Here is an 18,820-nt window from a genome sequence, read left to right as displayed (position 1 = left end):
GCACAACTGTTCCTGAATAATTAAGGCTGGCTATTAGGAAATACACTAAAGCCAAAGGCATAAAATTAGGACATGAAACAACTTAAAGTTTGTATTTACCATTTATCTTTTGAGAGGCTGGAAAGAAAATGAGTTGCCTTGGTTTTTATAGTAGAGTTAAGTCGCTTCTCTGTTCAGTAATCTTCAGTGATTCCCTGTTGCTTACAGTAGCAGGTCTTAAACTTGAGCACGTATCTGAATTCCCTGGAAGGTTTCTTATTCTGTGGGGCAGGGGCCAGGGTTGCTTGAGAATTTGCATTTCTGTGTAGTTCCTGGGTAATGATGCTGAAGTTGATGCTGTGGTCTGGGAACTCCACTTGGAGAATCAGTGATTTATAGCATAAGGCTCAAACACATTAACCTGGGACTGAAAGTGCTGTTTTCCGGCCCTAATTGGCCTTTCCAATTTGGTCTTCAATTCATAAATCCTTTGCTTTTGTCCAGTGGACTGCTGTCTATTCTTTACTCTTGCCTCATACATGCTGAATCTGACCTACCCTTCCTCACTCCCTACTCTGTTTCTTCCATTCATCCTTCTTTCCTTTATTTTTCCTTCCTTCCTCTCTTTCTCCTGCTCTCCCACCCTTCCTCCCTCTTTTTCTCTCTTTCTTCTCTGTCTGCTCTGTTTTCTTTCTTTTCCTCCTTTTCTTCTTCCTCCCACCCTTCCTTTCCTTCCTTCCTCCCTCCTTTCCTTCTTTCCATTTTCCCTCCTTCCATCCCTCTTTCCCTCCATTTCTTCCTTCTTTCCTTTCTTCTTTTCTTCCTTCCTTTCTTTTTTCCCTCTCTCTCCCTCCTGTCTCCCTCTCTCCCTTTCTTTCTCCCCTTTCCCCTCTTTCTTTCTCTCCTTTCTTTCTTTTTTCCTTTCTTTCTTCCTTTCTTTCTTTCTTTCTTTCTTTTCTTTCTTTCTTCTCCTTCTTTCCTTCCTTTTCCTCCTTTCCTCCCTCTCTTTCTGCCTTCTTTCCTAACTTCCTTCCATTTTTTTCCCACTTTCCTTCTAATTTTCTTCCAATGCCCAAATCCTACCTTTAAGGATTCAGACATTACCTTTATTCTTACTTTCGTTATCTTTGACATGCACAGTTGGATTTCCCAGCAGGAATTCCTGTCTCCAGCATGGACCTCTCCATCCAACCTCTGTACTGCTGGGGAGGTGTCTCCCAGATCGAAATCTGGTATCATGGTAGCTCTCCTGCTTAGATTCGGCAGGGGCTGTGCATTGGCCACAGCTAACATTTGCCAACCTAGTGGGGGTAGTGCATGTGTGTGTGCCTGTGTGTACTTTTAGGGATGAGAAGGGAAAGAGAGGACTTGTCAAACACACCCAGGGAGCTCTACCAACACACACACGTCGTATAGTGTCACTCAGAGGTCGAGGTGAATAGGTATCAGAATTGTGAGAAATTCTTAATAACTAATATTATAAAATTTTAAAGAGAGATAATATCTCAACCCACACCTCCAAGTTCCAGAAATCAGCTGCTCTCAGTGGGATTCTGAGAGGGGTTTGGGTCCCTTGGTCTCTTGTGCTGTTAGCACAGGGACATGGGCACACACAGGCAAAGGCCGTCTCCCCTGAATGGGAAGGCCAGGCTGGCTTCATTCGGTATTTCCCACATGCCAGGGCCTGCGTGTGCTCTGTTCACGCTCCCAGTCCCCACAGTACAGATGCAGATGCTTGCAGGGCCTGTTGAACAGCTCTATAACTGGATAGATGGACAGGTAGACGGATGGATGGACAGATGGAAGGTGGACAGGTGGACAGACAGGCAGGTGGGCAGGTAGACGGATGGCTGGATGGACAGATGGAAGGTGGACAGACAGACAGGTAGACAGATGGACAAGTGGACAGGCAGATGGATGGGCAGGTGGAAAGGCAGATGGATGGATAGGCAGACAGGTAGACAGATGGAAAGGTAGACAGGTGAACAAGTAGACAGATGGACAGGTGGACAGATGGACAGGCAGACATGTCAATGCATCAGCTGTGGTTGCGGCTGCTGAGGGTTTCCCCTTCAGGTCAGAGCCCTCGTATTTCTTCTGAGATAGAGTCTCACTCTGTCACCCAGGCTAGAGGGCGGTGGCACCATCACAGCTCCCTGCAGCCCTGATTTCCTGGGCTCAGGTGATTTTCTTACCTCAGCCTCCCTGGTAGTTCGGACTACAGGCATGTGTCACCATGCCCTGCTAATTTTTTTGTATTTTTTTAAGTAGAGATGAGGCCTCTCTACATCGCCAAGGCTGGTCTCAGGCTCCTGGGCTCAAGCAACCCGCCTGCTGTGGCCTCCCCAAGTGCTGGGATTACAGGCGTGAGCCACCGCGCCCAGCAAGAGCACTGAATTTTTATCCAGTTTTGTTCATCATTTCAGCTAGACCGTTTGGCACTGGGAATGTGAGCAGCTGGACAGCCTTCTGGGAAAGCATTACTAGAGGCCCCTGGACCTTGGAAGAGATGGAGAGCTAAGCAGAGAGACTTCGGACAGCTGTGGCAAGGTGGGGGGGCGGGGCAGAGCCAGCTTTGGCTGGCAGGTGCCACAATCCCAGACTCCTTCCAAATGATAAGAGAAGCCACTCACCATGCCAGGCTGAAGTCTGAGCAGAAAAATGCCAATAAATGATTATTTAAAAGAAAAAAATTGATAATGTTCACTCTCATAAATATGAAACAGAATGAAAATTTAAGAATATAAATTCAGAGCTTTTAAACCTGAAATATAAAGTTGAATAAGGAATCTGTCAGACAAACTAGGATCTGTGTTCAATATAAAATCCCCAACAGAGGAGGATGACTTTTGAGAATGAGAGATTTTTAGTTCTTCATATGAGAATTTGTAACCATTTTTTTTCTCCAAATGTTTCAGATAAAAAATTGTTACATTGAGATTTAATGAACAACTTTTGAGTTTTTCTTAAGCTACAGTAAATATGTGCACATACACACCAAAGTGTTTCCTGCAGTTTGTTTTGGCAAAGTGGCCTATTGTTTCTATCTTTAAAGCAGTGTTTATTGACTGGAGGTGGTTTTGTCCCCCAGGCACATGTGACAAAAATATCTGGAGACATCTTTGGTTATCACAACTATGGAGTGAGGTTTACTGGTGTCTAGCGAGTAGAGGTTAGGAATGCTGCAAAACATCCTAAAATGCACAGCAGAGCCACCCCCCAACAACTAGGAATTATCCAGAACCAAATATCAATAGTACCAACCAAGTTTGAGAAACCCTCCTGCAGAACGACTTTGAACAATTTGCAGGAACAGTGTCTTGGTCTGTCATTGTGTGGCACCACCCATTTCTTCCTAAGAGCAGTGAAAAGTATATATTTTCAAGTTGTAAGTGGTTCAACACAACTTGTATTTCAAGGCTTTTGTCTGAGTCCTTGAGATTATTGGGGATAACATGGGATATTGCTTGCACGTCTGGATTGCATCATTTTTATGATGTTTGGAAAACTGAAAAAACATATCATCAGGAGAGGAAAATAAAGAGACCCAAAAAGATGCATATCTCCTCATCCATTTTCGTATTTACATTGTTATATTTTTGTCTCCATCTCTCTCATACAAATCAAGGATCTTTGTCTCCCTTTTAACCACAGACGTTACAATGGGATCTGGAAACACCAACTCCTTCTCACTGTTCCCCAAGATCACAGCTGACATTTTTGCAGTGAAAGCTGGTGTCTCAGCAGGTTGCACATATGCACATCTACCCTCCTTGTTTTACACACTTCCATGCGGGCTTCCTAAGTGTCCTGAGGTTTCAATTGCGGAAAAGGATAAAAGAAACCATAGAGATCCATCAGGGAAGCAGAGTAAGAAGGCAACTGCACACTTCGAATCCAAAGCGGAGAAGATGTTGAGAAGGAGTTGGGGCAGGGGAGATGCATGCAATCCTATTCTGGAAAGGTGCCCTTAGCACACTCTCAGCACAGGTGTGTTGTACTCCCCATGGCTCTTTGTTACATACCACAAAGTCCCCTGCTGCTAGTTTGGGGGACTCATTAAGGACAACATTGGAGGGGCCATGGCAGCAGACTATAGGCTAACCCCAGGAACACGTCCCACAGCAGCTGCAGGGTGACCTAGGAGAGGAGCTGCTGTGGATGCCAGGAATATGCTGTTCCTGTCATGGTCAGGAAACCGCTCTGTCCCCTTGCTCCCTCCCAGGTGGGAGCCCACTACCCCTGCTAGCATCAGAAATTGTCACCACAGCTGCCAACTGCTGAATCACATTGTCCTTCTGCAACTGAGATGCTGCCACCGTGCAGCAGTAAGGCGGCCCCAGGTCTCCTTCCATAGCTCCTGTCCTAATCAGTCCACGGGCGCCTGTCTGACTGGTGGCATCTGAGTCACATGTCTGCATTCTGGCAGCAAAGTCTGCTGGGAAGCATAGTTTTTTTTCTGTTCTTAGAGTGTAGGAATCACAACGTGGGGAATTTTCTAAATAGAGAGGTGTTCAGTATATTTTACAAGGCCACCTATGATACCTGTGTCTATGTTTAACACTGGCAAATGTGAAGTACGTTCAACTTGGCCCTGGATATCAGTTTCATGCCCGTAAGGAAGATGACCAACCTGCGGAAAGATGAAAGGCAAAGGTCTGTGCCCTAAGAAAGGAGAAGAGAGGAAACATGACTGACCTGAGGATGGAGGACTTGCGGAGTGCCCGGGACCATCTTCAGGGATGCAGATTGCAGCGTCCCTGAAGAAGGCATGATGATAGGACCAGCCAGCATGCAGTCCACGTCACCGGGCGGTTCTGGAACCCCTCTCTCCTGGCTATTCCAGATCAGTGATGTGTTCCTAGGAAAATGGCCATAGAGTCAGTCTGTCTGCTCTCCCCCAGTTCAACACTGCTGATCAAATACATTCTGGGGTTAAAATTCCCACTGTAATATGCCTTTTTCCTTCCAATTCCTTTGAGCTTTTTGGAACAAAATCACCTGCATGAATATCTCTGTTGGTCCCATTTTGCCTAGAGGCTACATAAGACAGAGGAATGAGAAAGCTGATCTAGCTAAGGTCCAAGCTAAGCAAACAGCAGGAGACACAGTGTATGTTCCGGGATTTCCATTCTGCACGGCGGCTAGTCTAAGCGAGGTGTTGCTCAGACAAGCTGTGAGTGCCTTCTCTGGTTGCACACTTGTAGTTTTTCCTGATAAAGGTAAATCTATGCCTCCTGCAACAACTGTAAATGTCAGTCATGACTGTTGGAAAAACAGGGCCAAGAACACAGGGGAGAACTGACAATGCGGCTAGCTACTTATGGGTAGAGGGAGGGAGGATGGAAATGTGTCCAGAAAACACACATGCACAGACACACACTCAACACATGAACATACACACACATATATACACTCTTGCACACACACCAACACATACACACACACACACATGTTCACACACCACATATGCATGCACTCACACAAACAATACATACACACACACTTCTTGTTTGCGCAGTGGAGAAGCACAGGAAAGCATCTTGTCTTAATGTCTTTTTTTTTTTTTTTTTTTTGAGTTGGAGTCTTGCTCTGTCACCCAGGCAGGAGTGCAGTGGCATGATCTCGGCTCACTGCAAGCAAGCCCCGCCTCCCAGGTTCACACCATTCTCCTGGCTTAGCCTCCCAAGTAGCTGGGATTACAGGTGCCCGTCACCACACCCTGCTAATTTTTTGTATTTTTAGTAGAGACAGGTTTTCACCATGTTAGCCAGGATGGTCTCGATCTCCCAACCTCATGATCCACCTGCCTCAGCCTCCCAAAGTGCTGGGATTACAGGCGTGAGCCACCGCACCCAGCCTCTTAATGTCTTTTAAAACTTTTCTGTGGTGAGAGAAACCAACTCAAATTAGCCATTGGGAAAATGGATTTGTTCGAAAAGATCAAGATCTCCTAAGATCCAAGAAGAGTTGACTATCCAAGTCTCAGAAGAGAGAGAGCCAAGGCATGGCGTGAGCACAGCGGTGGGCATCCACATGCCCTCCTTCCCTCAGGTATTTTCCTTTACCAGACCCCATGCGCCTCTCACTAGGCAGTGTTTAGATCAGCTCTGGTCCCTGAGCAGAGAGTGGAGCAATTCCCAATGATCAGGGGTCTGCCCTTAGGAAATGCACCATGGCCCAGGAGAGGCGAGTTCTCATAGCACCAAGACCCACAGCTCACTGTGTGGGTGAAAATCAATCCCAGGTAGAATTCTGAGCACTGGAACCAGGCAGCCTTGTGTCCCATCAGCTTCATATAAAAGATGGTGATTTGGAACAAACACTATCTCACTCAGCGTCCTCATCTATGAAATGGGAATAATAACAATCCTTGCACCGTGGGGTTGTCCTGAGAATGAATATGGGTTAAGGCATGAAAAGTACCTGCATCAAAGCCCGGCATTTAGTGCTCAGTAAGAATCAGCTCTTTTTTTTTTTTTTTTTTTTTTTTTTTTCATTACTTTACAAACATATGTGAGATATTTTGCAGTAAAATTCAAGAAAGTAATGGTAGATTTCAGTAAGAGATCACCCCTGAAAAACTTCTGTTGTTTTTTTTCTTTTCTCTAGCCATGAATAATATACATGTTAAACTTTTCACAAGTTTCAAATGGTCTGTGAACAGAGTTCAACAAAATTTGTTCAGTGTAAACTGCACCAAGAAATACAGATTTGGCTGGGTGCAGTGGCTCATGCCTGTAAGCCCAGCACTTTGGGAGGCCAAGGTGGGTGGATCACTTGAGTTCAGGAGTTTGAGACCAGCATGGTCAACATGATGAAACCCCATCTCTACTAAAAATACAAAAATTAGCTGGGCATGGTGGTCGGTGCCTGTAATCCCAGCTGCTCGGGAGGTTGAGGCACAAGAATCACTTGAGCCTGAGAGGCAGAGGTTGCTGTGAGTCGAGTGAGACTCTGTCTCAAAAAAAAAAAAAAAAAAAAAAAAAAGAAGAAGAAGAAGAAAGAAAGAGATATAGATTCATAAAATGCAAATCTTGCTGAAACACCTGTATATGAATGATTGATAAGGTTGACCTGGTGGCCCCTGCTTCTGTACAGGAAAGCACATGGAGTGTGCTGTTGCTACCCTGGCAAGTGACACTAAATGCCTACCCATACGAGCAGAGTTGATAGGTTTTTTTTTTTCTTTACTTTTAATTGGAGTACACTATCTATACAGAAAATGTACATTTTATAAGTGTACAGTCTCATGAATTTTCACAAAATAACTTCACCTATGTAATTGGGAACCAGACCAAGAAACAGAACATGAATTTCTCCCATGTCTTATTTTAGCCACTCCCTTCTGGGATTGGCATACTGGCCAGATTGTTGGCCTATTTTTGCATTTTGTGTCAATGGAAGCATGCAATATATGTTTTTTTGTGTTTGACCTCTTTCACACAACATTATATTCGTGCAATTGTTGTGTTGTTATGTTCATTTATTCTCATTGTTGAGATAAATTTCTTTGTGCAAACATACAATTTAGTTACCCATTCTGGGCATTTGAATAATTTCTTCTTTGGGGCTATAATGAACACAACTGCAATGTATATTCTTATACGTGTCTTTGGGTAAACATATGTAAGCATTTCTGTTGTATACATACCCAGGAGTGATCTGCTGGATCATAGGACATGCCAAATAATTTTACAGCATATTTCACTAATATTCACCACCAGCAGCACTACTTGAGAATTCTTGTTGCTCTATATCCTTGCTAACACTTGGCATTTTCCAACTGTTTCATTTTAGCCATTGTGATGGGTGTGTCGTGGTTTCTCATAGTTGTTTTATTTAGCTTTGCCCTAATGATGAACGTGGTTGGGCACATTTCCCTTTGCTTATAAGCTGTTAGAATATTTCCTTTTGTGAAAAGTCTAAGTTATTTTCTCACTTAAAATTGGGTTGTCTTTTTGTTACTAATTCACAAGAGTTCTTTATGTATTCTGGATACAAATTCTTTGTTAGATATATGTACTATAAATATCTTTCCCTTTGTATGAATTATATTTTCACTCTCGATGTCTTTTCATGAATAGTTCTTAATTTAATAAGGCCCAATTTATTAATGTTTTATGCATTATGAATAAAGCAATTATTTTCTGTTTATGATATTTTGGCCTACTACAAAGTTGTGATGATGTTGCTGTTTAATTTTTCTTCTGAAAGCTTTATTTACTGATTGTTACCTTTTATACGGAGGTACTATTAATCTGGAATTGTTTCTTGTGTATGATGAAAATAGGGGCCCAGATACATTTTTCTCTCATATGGATGTCTATTCTACTCAATCCCTTTTGTTGAAAGACCATTCTTTCCTCATTACATTACAGTATTGCATTTGTCATAAATCAGGAGAGGCTCTGTTTCTGGACGCTCTTGATTTCTACTGGTTAGTTTGCCCGTTCTTTCATTAGTATTACGCTGTCTTAATTTTTGTAACTTTAGTATGAGTTGATACCTGGTAACGTAAGTCCTCCAGTTTTGTTCTTCAAGATTACGTGGAATTTCCAGGTGAATTTTAAAACCAGTTTGTCAATTTTGACAAAATATCCTGCTTGAATTTTTCTGGAATACTGCTGAATTTATGAATCAATTTGGGAAAGAATGAACATCTTTACAAAGTCAGGTCTTCTAATCCCTGAACACAGTATATTCCTCCATTTATTTGTGTTTTTCTATTTCAATAATTTTTTAAAAATTAGTCCAAAGGTCTTGCACAACTTTTGTAAGGTTTATTCCTAGGTTTTTGATTTCTAAATGTTATAAAAATAAGATTTATTTTGTTTTCTATTCATTTTTTGCTAGCAAATAGAAATACAATTAGATTTTGTGTCCTGGTCTTTTATATCAAGAAATCTTGCTAGTTTGACTTATCATTTTAAAATTTTTTCTTGTTAATTTTATCTTTTAATTGACCAATAATAATTGTGCATATTCATGGGGTACATAGTAATGTTTTGATATATACAATGTGTAGGAATCAGAACAGGGTAATTAGCATATCCATCATCTCAAACATTTATCATTTCTTTGTATTGGGAACATTCAATATCCTCTCAGCTATTTAAAATGATATAACATATTACTGCTAACTATAGTCATCCTATCATGCTATAGAACACTAGGATTTATTCTTCCTATCTAGCTGTAATTTTGTATCCTTTAGCAAATATCTCCTTCTCTTTCCCCTACCTTTCTCAGCCTCTAGTCTCTGTTCTACTTTTTACTCATATGAAATCAACTTTTTTTTTTTAGCCTCCACACATGAATGAGAACATATGGTATTTAACTTTCTGTTCCTGGCTTATTTCACTTAACATAGTGTCCTTCAGTCCCATCTATGTTGCCACAAATGACAAAATTTTATTCTTTTTATGGCTGAATAGTATTCCATTGAAAACATATATACATATATATTCCATTTTCTTTATCCATTCATTCATTGTTGAATGCCCAGGTTGATTCCATATCTTGACTATGGTGAATAGTGCTGCAACAAACATGTGGGTGCAGATGTCTTTTCAATATACTGTTTTCCTTTCCTTTGGACAAATGCCCAGTAGTGGGATTGCTGAATCATAGAGTAGTTCTATTTGTAGTTTTCTGAGGAACCTCCATACCAGCAGTGAGTGCATGAAGAGTTTCCTTTTCTCTATATCCTCACCAGCATTTTTTATTATTTGTCTTTTTGATAGTAGCCATTTTAACTAAAGTGAGATGATGCCTCCTTCTGGTTTTGATTTGCATTTCCCTGATGATTAGTGATGTCAAAGTTTTTAAAATATCTTTCTTGGCCATTTTTTATGTCTCCTTTTGAGAGATGTTGGCTCAGATCATTTGCCCATTTTTAAATCAGATAGGTTTTTTTGCTGTTGGATTGTTTGAGTTCCTTGTGTATTCTGGTTATTAATCTCTTGTTGGATGAATAGTTTGCAAGTATTTTCTCCCATTCTGTAGGTTATCTTTTCACTCTGTTGGTTGTTTCCTTTGCTGTGCAAAAGCTTTTCAGTTTGCTATATAACCCCATTTATTTATTTTTGCTTTTGTTGCCTGTACCTTTGAAGTCTTATTCATTAAATCTTTTCCCATACCAACGTCCTGAAGCATTTTCTCTCTGTTTCTTTCTAGTAGTTTTATTGTTTGGGTTCTTAGATTTAGGTATTTCATCTATTTTGAATTGAATTTTTTACAGGGTGAGAGGTTGGAACCTAGTTTCATTCTTCTGCATATAGTGACCCAGTTTTTCCAGCACTGTATATTGAAGAGATTATCCAATGAGTGTTCTTGGCACCTTTGTCAAAAATCAGTTGGCTAAAGATATGTAGATTAATTTCTGGGTTCTCTATTCTGTTTCATGGGTCTATGTATCAGTTTTTATGCCAGTACCATGCTGTTTGGGTTACTATAACTTTGTAGTATATTTTGAGGTATGATGGTCTGATACCTCCAGCCTTGTTCTTTTTGATCAGGATTGCTTTGGCTCGCTATTCAGAATCCTTTGTGGTTCTACACAAATTTTAGGATTTTTTTTTCAATTTCTGTGAAAAATGTCATTGGTATTTTGATAGGAATTTTATTGACTCTGTGAATAGCTGTGGGTAGTATTGTCATTTTAACAATATTAATTCTTCTGATCCGTGAGCATGGGGTGTCTTTCCATTTGTTTGTATCCTCTTCAGTTTATTTCATCAGTGTTTTGTAGTTTTCCTTGCAGAGGTCTTTCACTTCCTTGGTTAAATTTATTCCTAGGTATTTTATTTTATTTTTGGTAGCTATTACAAATGGGATTACCTTCTAGATTTCTTTTTTAGCTCAGTTCTAAGAGTTCTTAGGTACAGTATTTAGGTTTTTCTGTATATAAGATCATACTGTGTTCAAACAGGGACAATTTGACTTCTTCTTTTCCAATTTAAAGGCCCTTTATTTATTTTTCTTGCCTAATTGCCCTGGCTAGGACTTACTTCACCTATTCTAATAGTTTTTAGGTTCCCTTAGGTTTTCTACATGCATAATCATGTTATCTCTAAATAACAAAAATTTCATTTTTTCCTTTCTAATGCTTCTGTTTTTTATTTCTTTTTCTTGTCTTACTAGGCCAGGCCATGCCTTGAGTAGCATGTTGAATAAAAGTGGTTGTAAGAGGCATTTTATCTTATCCCTGAAGCTCAGAGGGAAAGCTTTCAATATTTTACCATGAGAAATGAAATTTGTTGTTGATTATTTTCCCTCTCCCAAATACTAATCAGGCCTGATCGTGCTTAGTTTCTAAGATTAGGCACATGCAAAGTGATATGGCCATAGATTGCTGTGGATTTCCTTATACCCCTATCACATTAAGGAAGTTCCCTCCTGTTTTTAGTTTACTAAGACTTTATTTATTTATTTATTTATTTATTTATTTATTTATTTATTTATTTATTTTGAGATGGAGTCTCACTCTGCTGCCCAGGCTGGAGTGCAGTGGCCGGATCTCAGCTCACTGCAAGCTCCGTCTCCCGGGTTCACGCCATTCTCCTGCCTCAGTCTCCCGAGTAGCTGGGACTACAGGCGCCCACCACCTCGCCCAGCTAGTTTTTTGTATTTTTTAGTAGAGATGGGGTTTCACCGTGTTAGCCAGGATGGTCTCGATCTCCTGACCTCGTGATCCACCCGTCTCAGCCTCCCGAAGTGCTGGGATTACAGGCTTGAGCCACCGCGCCCGGCCGACTTTATTTTTAAAAAGTTCGTAAATGGGTACTGGAGATTATTAATTAATATTATTAGTTTTATATCTTTTAAGACATTTGTGTTATTAATGTTGTATAATGTGTATTAATGTTGTATATTGCATTGATTGATCTATTGTTAAGCCATCCTTGCATCCCTGCAATAAATCCCACTTGATTTTAATATATATTACTATTTTTACATATTACTTGCTTTGATTTGCTGATACTTAGTTTAATTTTTTTGCATTATGTTTGGAGACTGATCTCTAATTTTTCTGTCTTGTAAAATTATTTTCAGATTGCAATACTTTGTATTTTCTTCTTTATAGTGAGGTTAAACATATTTTCATGTTTAAGAAAATTCTAAATTTTTTTCTTCTGTGAACTTCCCATTTGTGTCCTTTGCCCATTTTTCCTTTGTTTTTCCTTCTTATCTATTTTAGAAACTCTTTACATATTAAGAAAATTTCTTTTGTCTCATGTATGAGTGCTCAATATATTTCTGCCAATTTCAAATTTATCTTTTGATTTGGTTTATGGAAAATATTTTTGTGACTATGCACAACGTTCAAATTTTTTATGTAGTCAATGATTTCAGTTTTTCATGACTTCTGTGTTTGAAGTCTTACATTGAAGGGTATCCTCACTCATAAAATTATTCCCCCTTTTACACTTCTATGGCTTTATTTCTTAATGTTTAAATATTTGACTACTAGAATTTGTTTTGGAGCAAAGAACATAGTACATTTTTGTTAGATGAAGTGAACTACCACAAACTTCTATTTGTGAAACTAAAAAGTAAGTCCCTCAGAGCAGGACTGGGTCTATTTTCAGTCTCTGATCCTCACCCCACCCTGCACGAGGTAGAATTTGAACAAAATAGTAGCCGCTGTTTATGCAGGGTTAAAAAAAGCAAAGTTAGAGCTCTTCCTCCACTTTTGAAATCCTTTCTGAGTTTCCTTATGCCAGACCTTGTGTTGGGTACTGAGGAGCAGTCAGGGAAACCGCAGAGCCCACTTGGCTGAACCTCAGGTTCTGTGAAGGTTGGGGACGCTCTCCATGGAGACATGCCATAAGTGAGGAGGTGTACGCAGCATTCAAGGCAGGGGCAAAGCACAGAAGTGTGGGGGCTGTGGAAGGCCCTGGGGATTTTGGGGGACCCCTCTGTGAATGTGTTACTGGATAGGGGTCCTAATCCAGACCCCGAGGAAGGGTTCATGGATCTTGTGCAAGAAAGAATTCATGGCGAGTCTGTAAAGTTAAGGGAGGAGACCACCCCTCATATTGTCTTATGCCCAATTTCTGCCTCCAAAGAAAAAAAGAAGTAAAAACTAAAAGGCAGAAATGAAACCCACAGGCTAACAGCCCGGCGCCACACCCTGGGCCTAGTAGTTAAAGATTGACCCTGACCTAATCGGTTATGTTATCTATAGATTACAGACATTGTATGGAAAAGCACTGTGAAAATCCCTGTCCTGTTCTGTTCCGTTCTAATTACCTGTGCAGGTGCATGCAGCCCCCAGTCATGTACTGGCTGCTTGCTCAATCGATCACCCCCTTAGAGTTGTAAGCCCTTTAAAGGGACAGGAACTGCTCACTCGGGGAGCTTGGTTTTTGGAGATATGAGTCTGCTGATGCTCTCAGCTAAATAAACCCCTTTCCTTCTACAATTTTGTGTCTGAGGGGTTCTTGTCTGTGGCTCATACTGCTACAAAGTGAAAGCAAGTTTATTAGAAAAGTAAAGGAAGGAAGAATGGCTACTCCATAGACAGAGTTGACTGTTTTTATGGTTATTTCTTGATGATGTGCTGAACAAGGGGTGGATTATTCATGCCTCCTTTTTTAAGACCATATAGGGCAACTTCCTGACATTGCCATGGCATTTGTAAACTGCCATGGCGCTGGTGGGAGTGTCAGAGGCATGTGAACCAGAGCAACACCATCTTGAATAGGAGCTGGGTAAAATGAGGCTGAAACCTACAGTGCTGCATTCCCAGATAGTTAAGGCGTTCTAAGTCACAGGATGAGATAGGAGGTCGGGACAAAATACAGGTCATGAAGACCTTGCTGATAAAACAGGTTGCAGTAAAGGAGCTGGCCAAAACCCACCAAAACCAAAATGGTGAGGAGAGTGACCTCTGGTTGTCCTCACGGCTACACTCCCACCAGCGTCATGACAGTTTACAAACGCCATGGCAACGTCAGGAAGTTACTCTATATGGTCTAAAAAGGGGAGGCATGAATAATCCACACTTCGTTTAGCATATCACCAAGAAATACCCATAAAAATGGGCAAATAGCAGCCCTGGGGCTGCTCTATCTATGGAGTAGCCATTCTTTTATTCTTTTACTTTCTTAATTAACTTGCTTTCACTTTGCACTATGGACTCACTCTGGATTCTTACTTGGGTGAGATGCAAAAACCCTCTCTTGGGGTCTGGATACAGGAAGGGTAGCAGCGAGGATGATCAGAGGTTACTCTCATCGCCATCTTGGTTTTGGTGGGTTTGGCAGGCTTCTTTACTGCAGACTGTTTTATCAGCGAGGTCTGTGTGACCTGTATCTTCTGTCGACCTCCTATCTCATCCTGTGACTAAGAATGCCTTCACCTCCTGGGAATGCAGCACAGCAGGTCGTAGCCTTGTTTTACCCAGCTTCTGTCCGAGATGGACTTGCTGTGGTTCAAATGCCTCTGACATATGTACTAAGCATAGATGCTGGACCAGGGCATCAGAAGGTCTTTTGAGGTTTTCGTTTTGCCACCACCTCTAGCAGGGACTTCCTCTGAGAGGACAGGGATTCCAGGTGCTGGGTGTCCTGCCAGGAAGTGTACAGGCCTGACTACCTGCACTGTGGGGTGTGATTGGTGCCCTTGAGGTTTGGTAGCCAGTGGCCTGAGGTCTTGGGTTTATTTATGCTTGGAGTCCCAGGTTCTGTTCCCTGACAATGTTATTTCCAGTCCTGGTGGTGAACTGTCACCTTGCTGAAGGGTGAGTGGGAAGGTCAACCCCAACGGGTGATCTACCCTCCCCCTCAACCTACCCAGTGTCCCAGGTCTCACTTGCTTATTCCCGGAGACACTTCTCCTTTCAAGCCAGGAGGAGAAATGAATGCCTCATTTGCGTCCTTTGAATGGAATGCTAATGATGGGCGGGGAGAGTGTATTCATTATTCACGTGCCGCCTCCTCCCTCTGCCTCCTTCCATGGTGCAGGGATGCCTGGAGGCTTCCAGGTGGCAGAGCAACAGGTAATCAGCCTGTCCCCGTCTGCCCCGGCTGCTAGGAGTCTCTGCTGCAGGAGCAGCTCTGCTGCCCCAGGTTCCCGACTGCACTGCTCCTGGGTGACTTGGGCCACCGGGCTGAGGGCCAGTCCTCCTGAGACAAATCGTTGCCCTGGTGAGTCTCACCTGCCCCTTGGCCTGGACGAGGTTGTGGGAGCCCCCTGCCGGGTCAAGAATGAGTGATTCCTGTCTTTGAAAAGTGACTGCATTACCCTCACTTCTAAAAGAAGTCTCGGTGTTCCCAGAAGGACCTTGCGGGTCAGGAGCTGGGTGCATTGCTCTCACTGGCTGCATCTTCTCATTGCCTTCACGTTTCCAATTGCAGCTTCTTTAAAAGGAACTGGTGCCAAACCTAACATTTATTTCCATGGCAATTTCCTGCCGGCAAGCACATCTATTTAATGGAAGTAGATAAAGCTGTGGGCTGAGCACAGGTTTGTGAAAGGGATGGGATGGAAATGGCATTGGAGACTGCTGTCTGTGGAGACGCTGCAGCAGGGAGCATTGAGAAAATATGTTTCTGGGATCTTGATACGGGTTCTATTATGACTCAAATAGTTTCATTTTTCTTTCTTTTAAATGAGATCATATTATTTTGAAAGACTGGATTGGAAGTGTGAGAAATAACATATCTGTGGCCTAGTATCATAAAACGTAAGGGATACGTAGGGACCTCCGCAAAGAATGCAGAAACGGACTGGTAAGATGGGATTTGCTTCTCATAGAAGTGGTGGCATTCTTGTTTGGTTTCTCATTTATTTTCAGCAAAATACTTTCAGTGAGGCTAAGAAATAGTTGCCTTGAGAATGATTTCACAATGGCTCAAAAAACCCTTTCTGAGATTCCCACGAGATAACTCTCAGGAATTTCAGTGCATTATTCCAAAGTTTTCAAAAACTCGTGATGAACCCTGTAGGGTCTAAATTTTCCTAATTCAGTTTTAAAGTCACTCCTTTTATTGCTTAAAAATCATTGAGCGTTACATTACGGTACCGTGAAGTAAAACTGTGCTAACTGGGTAATAATATATTAACTTCTTGGGGTTCGTGTAAATGCATTTCACTCCTGAAACACAGAGAACACACTGGCTTGGTGGGAAGTGAAAGGAAGAAAGTGAGGCAGTGCATGAAGTCCACTGTGTGGCAGCGCTGTGGAAAATGCACATAACTCTTTACTGATTGACACAAACCTTAGTGAAGTCCCTGCCCCAAGGAGTTTCTGAGTCGCAGGCATGAAGTATACTGTGCAGGGGAATCAAAGGAAGAGAGATAGGGCAGCATAAACCAGGGGCTGCAATAACGTGGGAGAATATGATTAGCGCAGAGCGGGGCATGCAGTGTAACACCAGCACCCGCAGAGAATTTTTGCTTTATTTAATTTTTAAAGAGACATTTCTTTTAGATGCATGCTGTTGCCTCTGGTTCATAAGGATTACAGTGAATCATTTAGTACAGCCACCATGGAATGCACTGGGTCACCAGTTAAAAAGAAACATTGTTTTGCTTTTCTTTTTTTTTTTTTTGAAGCCTGAAAGTGACACATGACCTGCTTTCTCCATAATTCAGAAACACTTTAGGAGATTTGGGGTCCTTTGTAAACTTGGTTACCCTGTGCCTTGGGTTGATTTTACTAGGGACAATCAGAAGAGCTATTTTCCAGGTTTTGGTTGGCTATTCTTTCATAACACTGAGAGCCATTAGCATAGATTGGCCATAGACACCCAACAGGTTATGCTAAGAGATAAGACTCCACACTTCCAGTAAATCCCGTCTTGTTCTTCTCCCAAGACACACCCTCTTTCTGCTCACCCTGGCTTCTGCTTCTAATTTTTTATTTTCACATCTCTTTACAAAAATGTATTGCCAAGATACTTACTTGGTTTACACCCTAACTGTGGCCTGCCTGGGTTTGATGTATGTGAGGATTATTTGTGGGTTCATATCAGACTGGAGAACCCTCAAAGGCAGATCTGGTCTCTCTTGGTCCCTCTCTGCTTAGCATGAAGTGTTGGGGTGAGTTGGGCCTTACAGGTTATAAGGAAGAGAGACTCACTCAAGCTCCTCCCCTAAAGACAGTTTATTGTAAGGATCTGTGCTGCAATAAAGGAGGCAGGAATCTCTTGGGGCCCCAGAAAGAGCTGCTTTTTTTTTTTTTGTATCAAATGTGGGACTAAGAAGAGGTTCTCTTGGGACTCCAGAGCCCTCAGGAATCATAGACCAGTTCCTTCTCAAAGTGGCTACCCTGTGGCTACCCTCCCCTGGCAGCCATGCTTGGAATTAGAGGAGGTGTCCTTGGTTCCCTGAAACCCTGCACTACTGCTCCCAGACTCTGTTTCCCTCCCTTCTTGAAGAGCCCGACTTGCGTGCCCTCCTGCCAGCTGACGTCGCCCTGCACCCTGTCCTTGGGTTGCTGCCCCTGCTCTGGCCCCAGCCCTGCCCTCCAACCCAGCAGGGCTCTGGTGCCCATCTTCCTCTCTAGCCCTCCTCCTGCCAGCTCGGCCTCTTCCCCTGGCTGAGAAGGTGCCCTAACCTCCTTGTCTTCATTCCTCAACACTCCTGGAGATCCTCCTGCCTTCTCCTCAGGTGAACTTCTCTCCCGTTGCACCGGGAAATAGCACCGTGAGCTGCGAGCCCCTTTGCTTTCCCACTCGGAGCCTCCTAAAACACCTCTGCCTGGCTGTCTTTTGCCTCTCTCTGGTGTAGGGAGAATGCTAAGATTCTGAACCCCTGGTACAAGCCCTGCACAATCCCCATGCCTTAAGTGTGGGTAGAACCCGTGACTATGTGATAGAATATCAATTCCATGATTAGGTTACTTGTTATTTGAGGTTGAGTTGATGGAAAGAGATTATCAGGGTGTGTCTGACTTCAGTGAGCCCATGAAAAGGTCCTGCCCTTCATGAGGTCAGGGATGTTCAGGGTGAGGAATTCTGTGCTGGCTTTGAAGACGGAGGGGCCATATGGTGAGGACCTGAGGGAGACCCCTAGGAGCAGACAGCGTTCTCTGGCCAGCAATGGCCAGTAAGGAAATGAGGACATTGGTCCTACAACCACAAGGAATTGAATTCTGCCAGCAACAGAAAGAACCGGGAGGAGGAGCCCAAGCTTCGGATGACAGCCAGCCCTGGCTAACGGCCTGATTCCAGCCTGGTGTGACTCTGGACACAGAGCCCGGTTGGGTCCGGCCTGACTTCTGAGCTAGGGACCTGTGAGATATAAACGTGTGCTCTTCTGAGGGCTCCATTTGTGTTTTTTTTTTGTTGTTAGATAGCGGCAGAAAACTACTGCCTCCTCCCTCTGGCTGTGGAGATTTGCCCACCTTCTAGGTGGCTTAAGCTTAGGAAGTGGCCTAAGCTTCCACTTTGCTTCTATCCCATGCCCTCTCCTTTTCCAGAAGTTTCCTCCTTCTCTTTTCCCCTGTTTCTTGTACAATAAACAACACCACTCGTTTCTACTCCTGGATTTTTCCATCAGTGCACAAACCTGCCCCATCTTACAAATATCTTTCCCCAGTCACTCATCCCTCTCAAGGTGCCACTCCAGGCCTCTGCTTCCCCCTTGGGAATACTTCTCAGAGGTGAGCACCATCCCCTATCCCTTGTCCCCCCTCTTCCACATGCTCCAGTCTGGCGTTCACTCTAACAAGGTCCACAGTGACAACACCTCTCTCTCCCCACCCCGCTTGGTTTCCTAGCAGCACAGAATGCAGTCGCGTCTCGATCTTCTTCTGGCTCGAGGACACCCCTTTCTGTGGTTTCCTCCAGGTCACCTACCAGGGCTTCCGACTCTGCTTTGCTGATCT

The 18,820-nt window shown here is 42.8% G+C and overlaps 1 protein-coding gene across 8 annotated transcripts in view; it reads left to right on the top strand.

Moving 5' to 3' along the window:
• C9H10orf90 (chromosome 9 C10orf90 homolog) overlaps positions 1–18,820 on the top strand; it is a 239,936-nt gene that overhangs the window by 86,482 nt on the left and 134,634 nt on the right. Inside the window, exon 1 of one of the 8 annotated variants that reach the window (XM_074003069.1) lies at positions 14,933–15,134. The exons of the other annotated variants lie outside the window; for them this stretch is intronic. Coding sequence (XP_073859170.1) covers positions 14,954–15,134 — 181 coding nt within the window. The 5' untranslated portion in view covers positions 14,933–14,953. Of the gene's footprint in view, positions 1–14,932; positions 15,135–18,820 lie in introns of those variants that run through there. 8 annotated transcript variants of the gene reach the window in all.

The sequence above is a fragment of the Macaca fascicularis genome, chromosome 9, assembly GCF_037993035.2.
Source record: "Macaca fascicularis isolate 582-1 chromosome 9, T2T-MFA8v1.1".
Taxonomy (NCBI): domain Eukaryota; kingdom Metazoa; phylum Chordata; class Mammalia; order Primates; family Cercopithecidae; genus Macaca; species Macaca fascicularis.
Note: the sequence above shows the minus strand (reverse complement) of the source record. Positions and strands in the feature narration are given on the sequence as shown.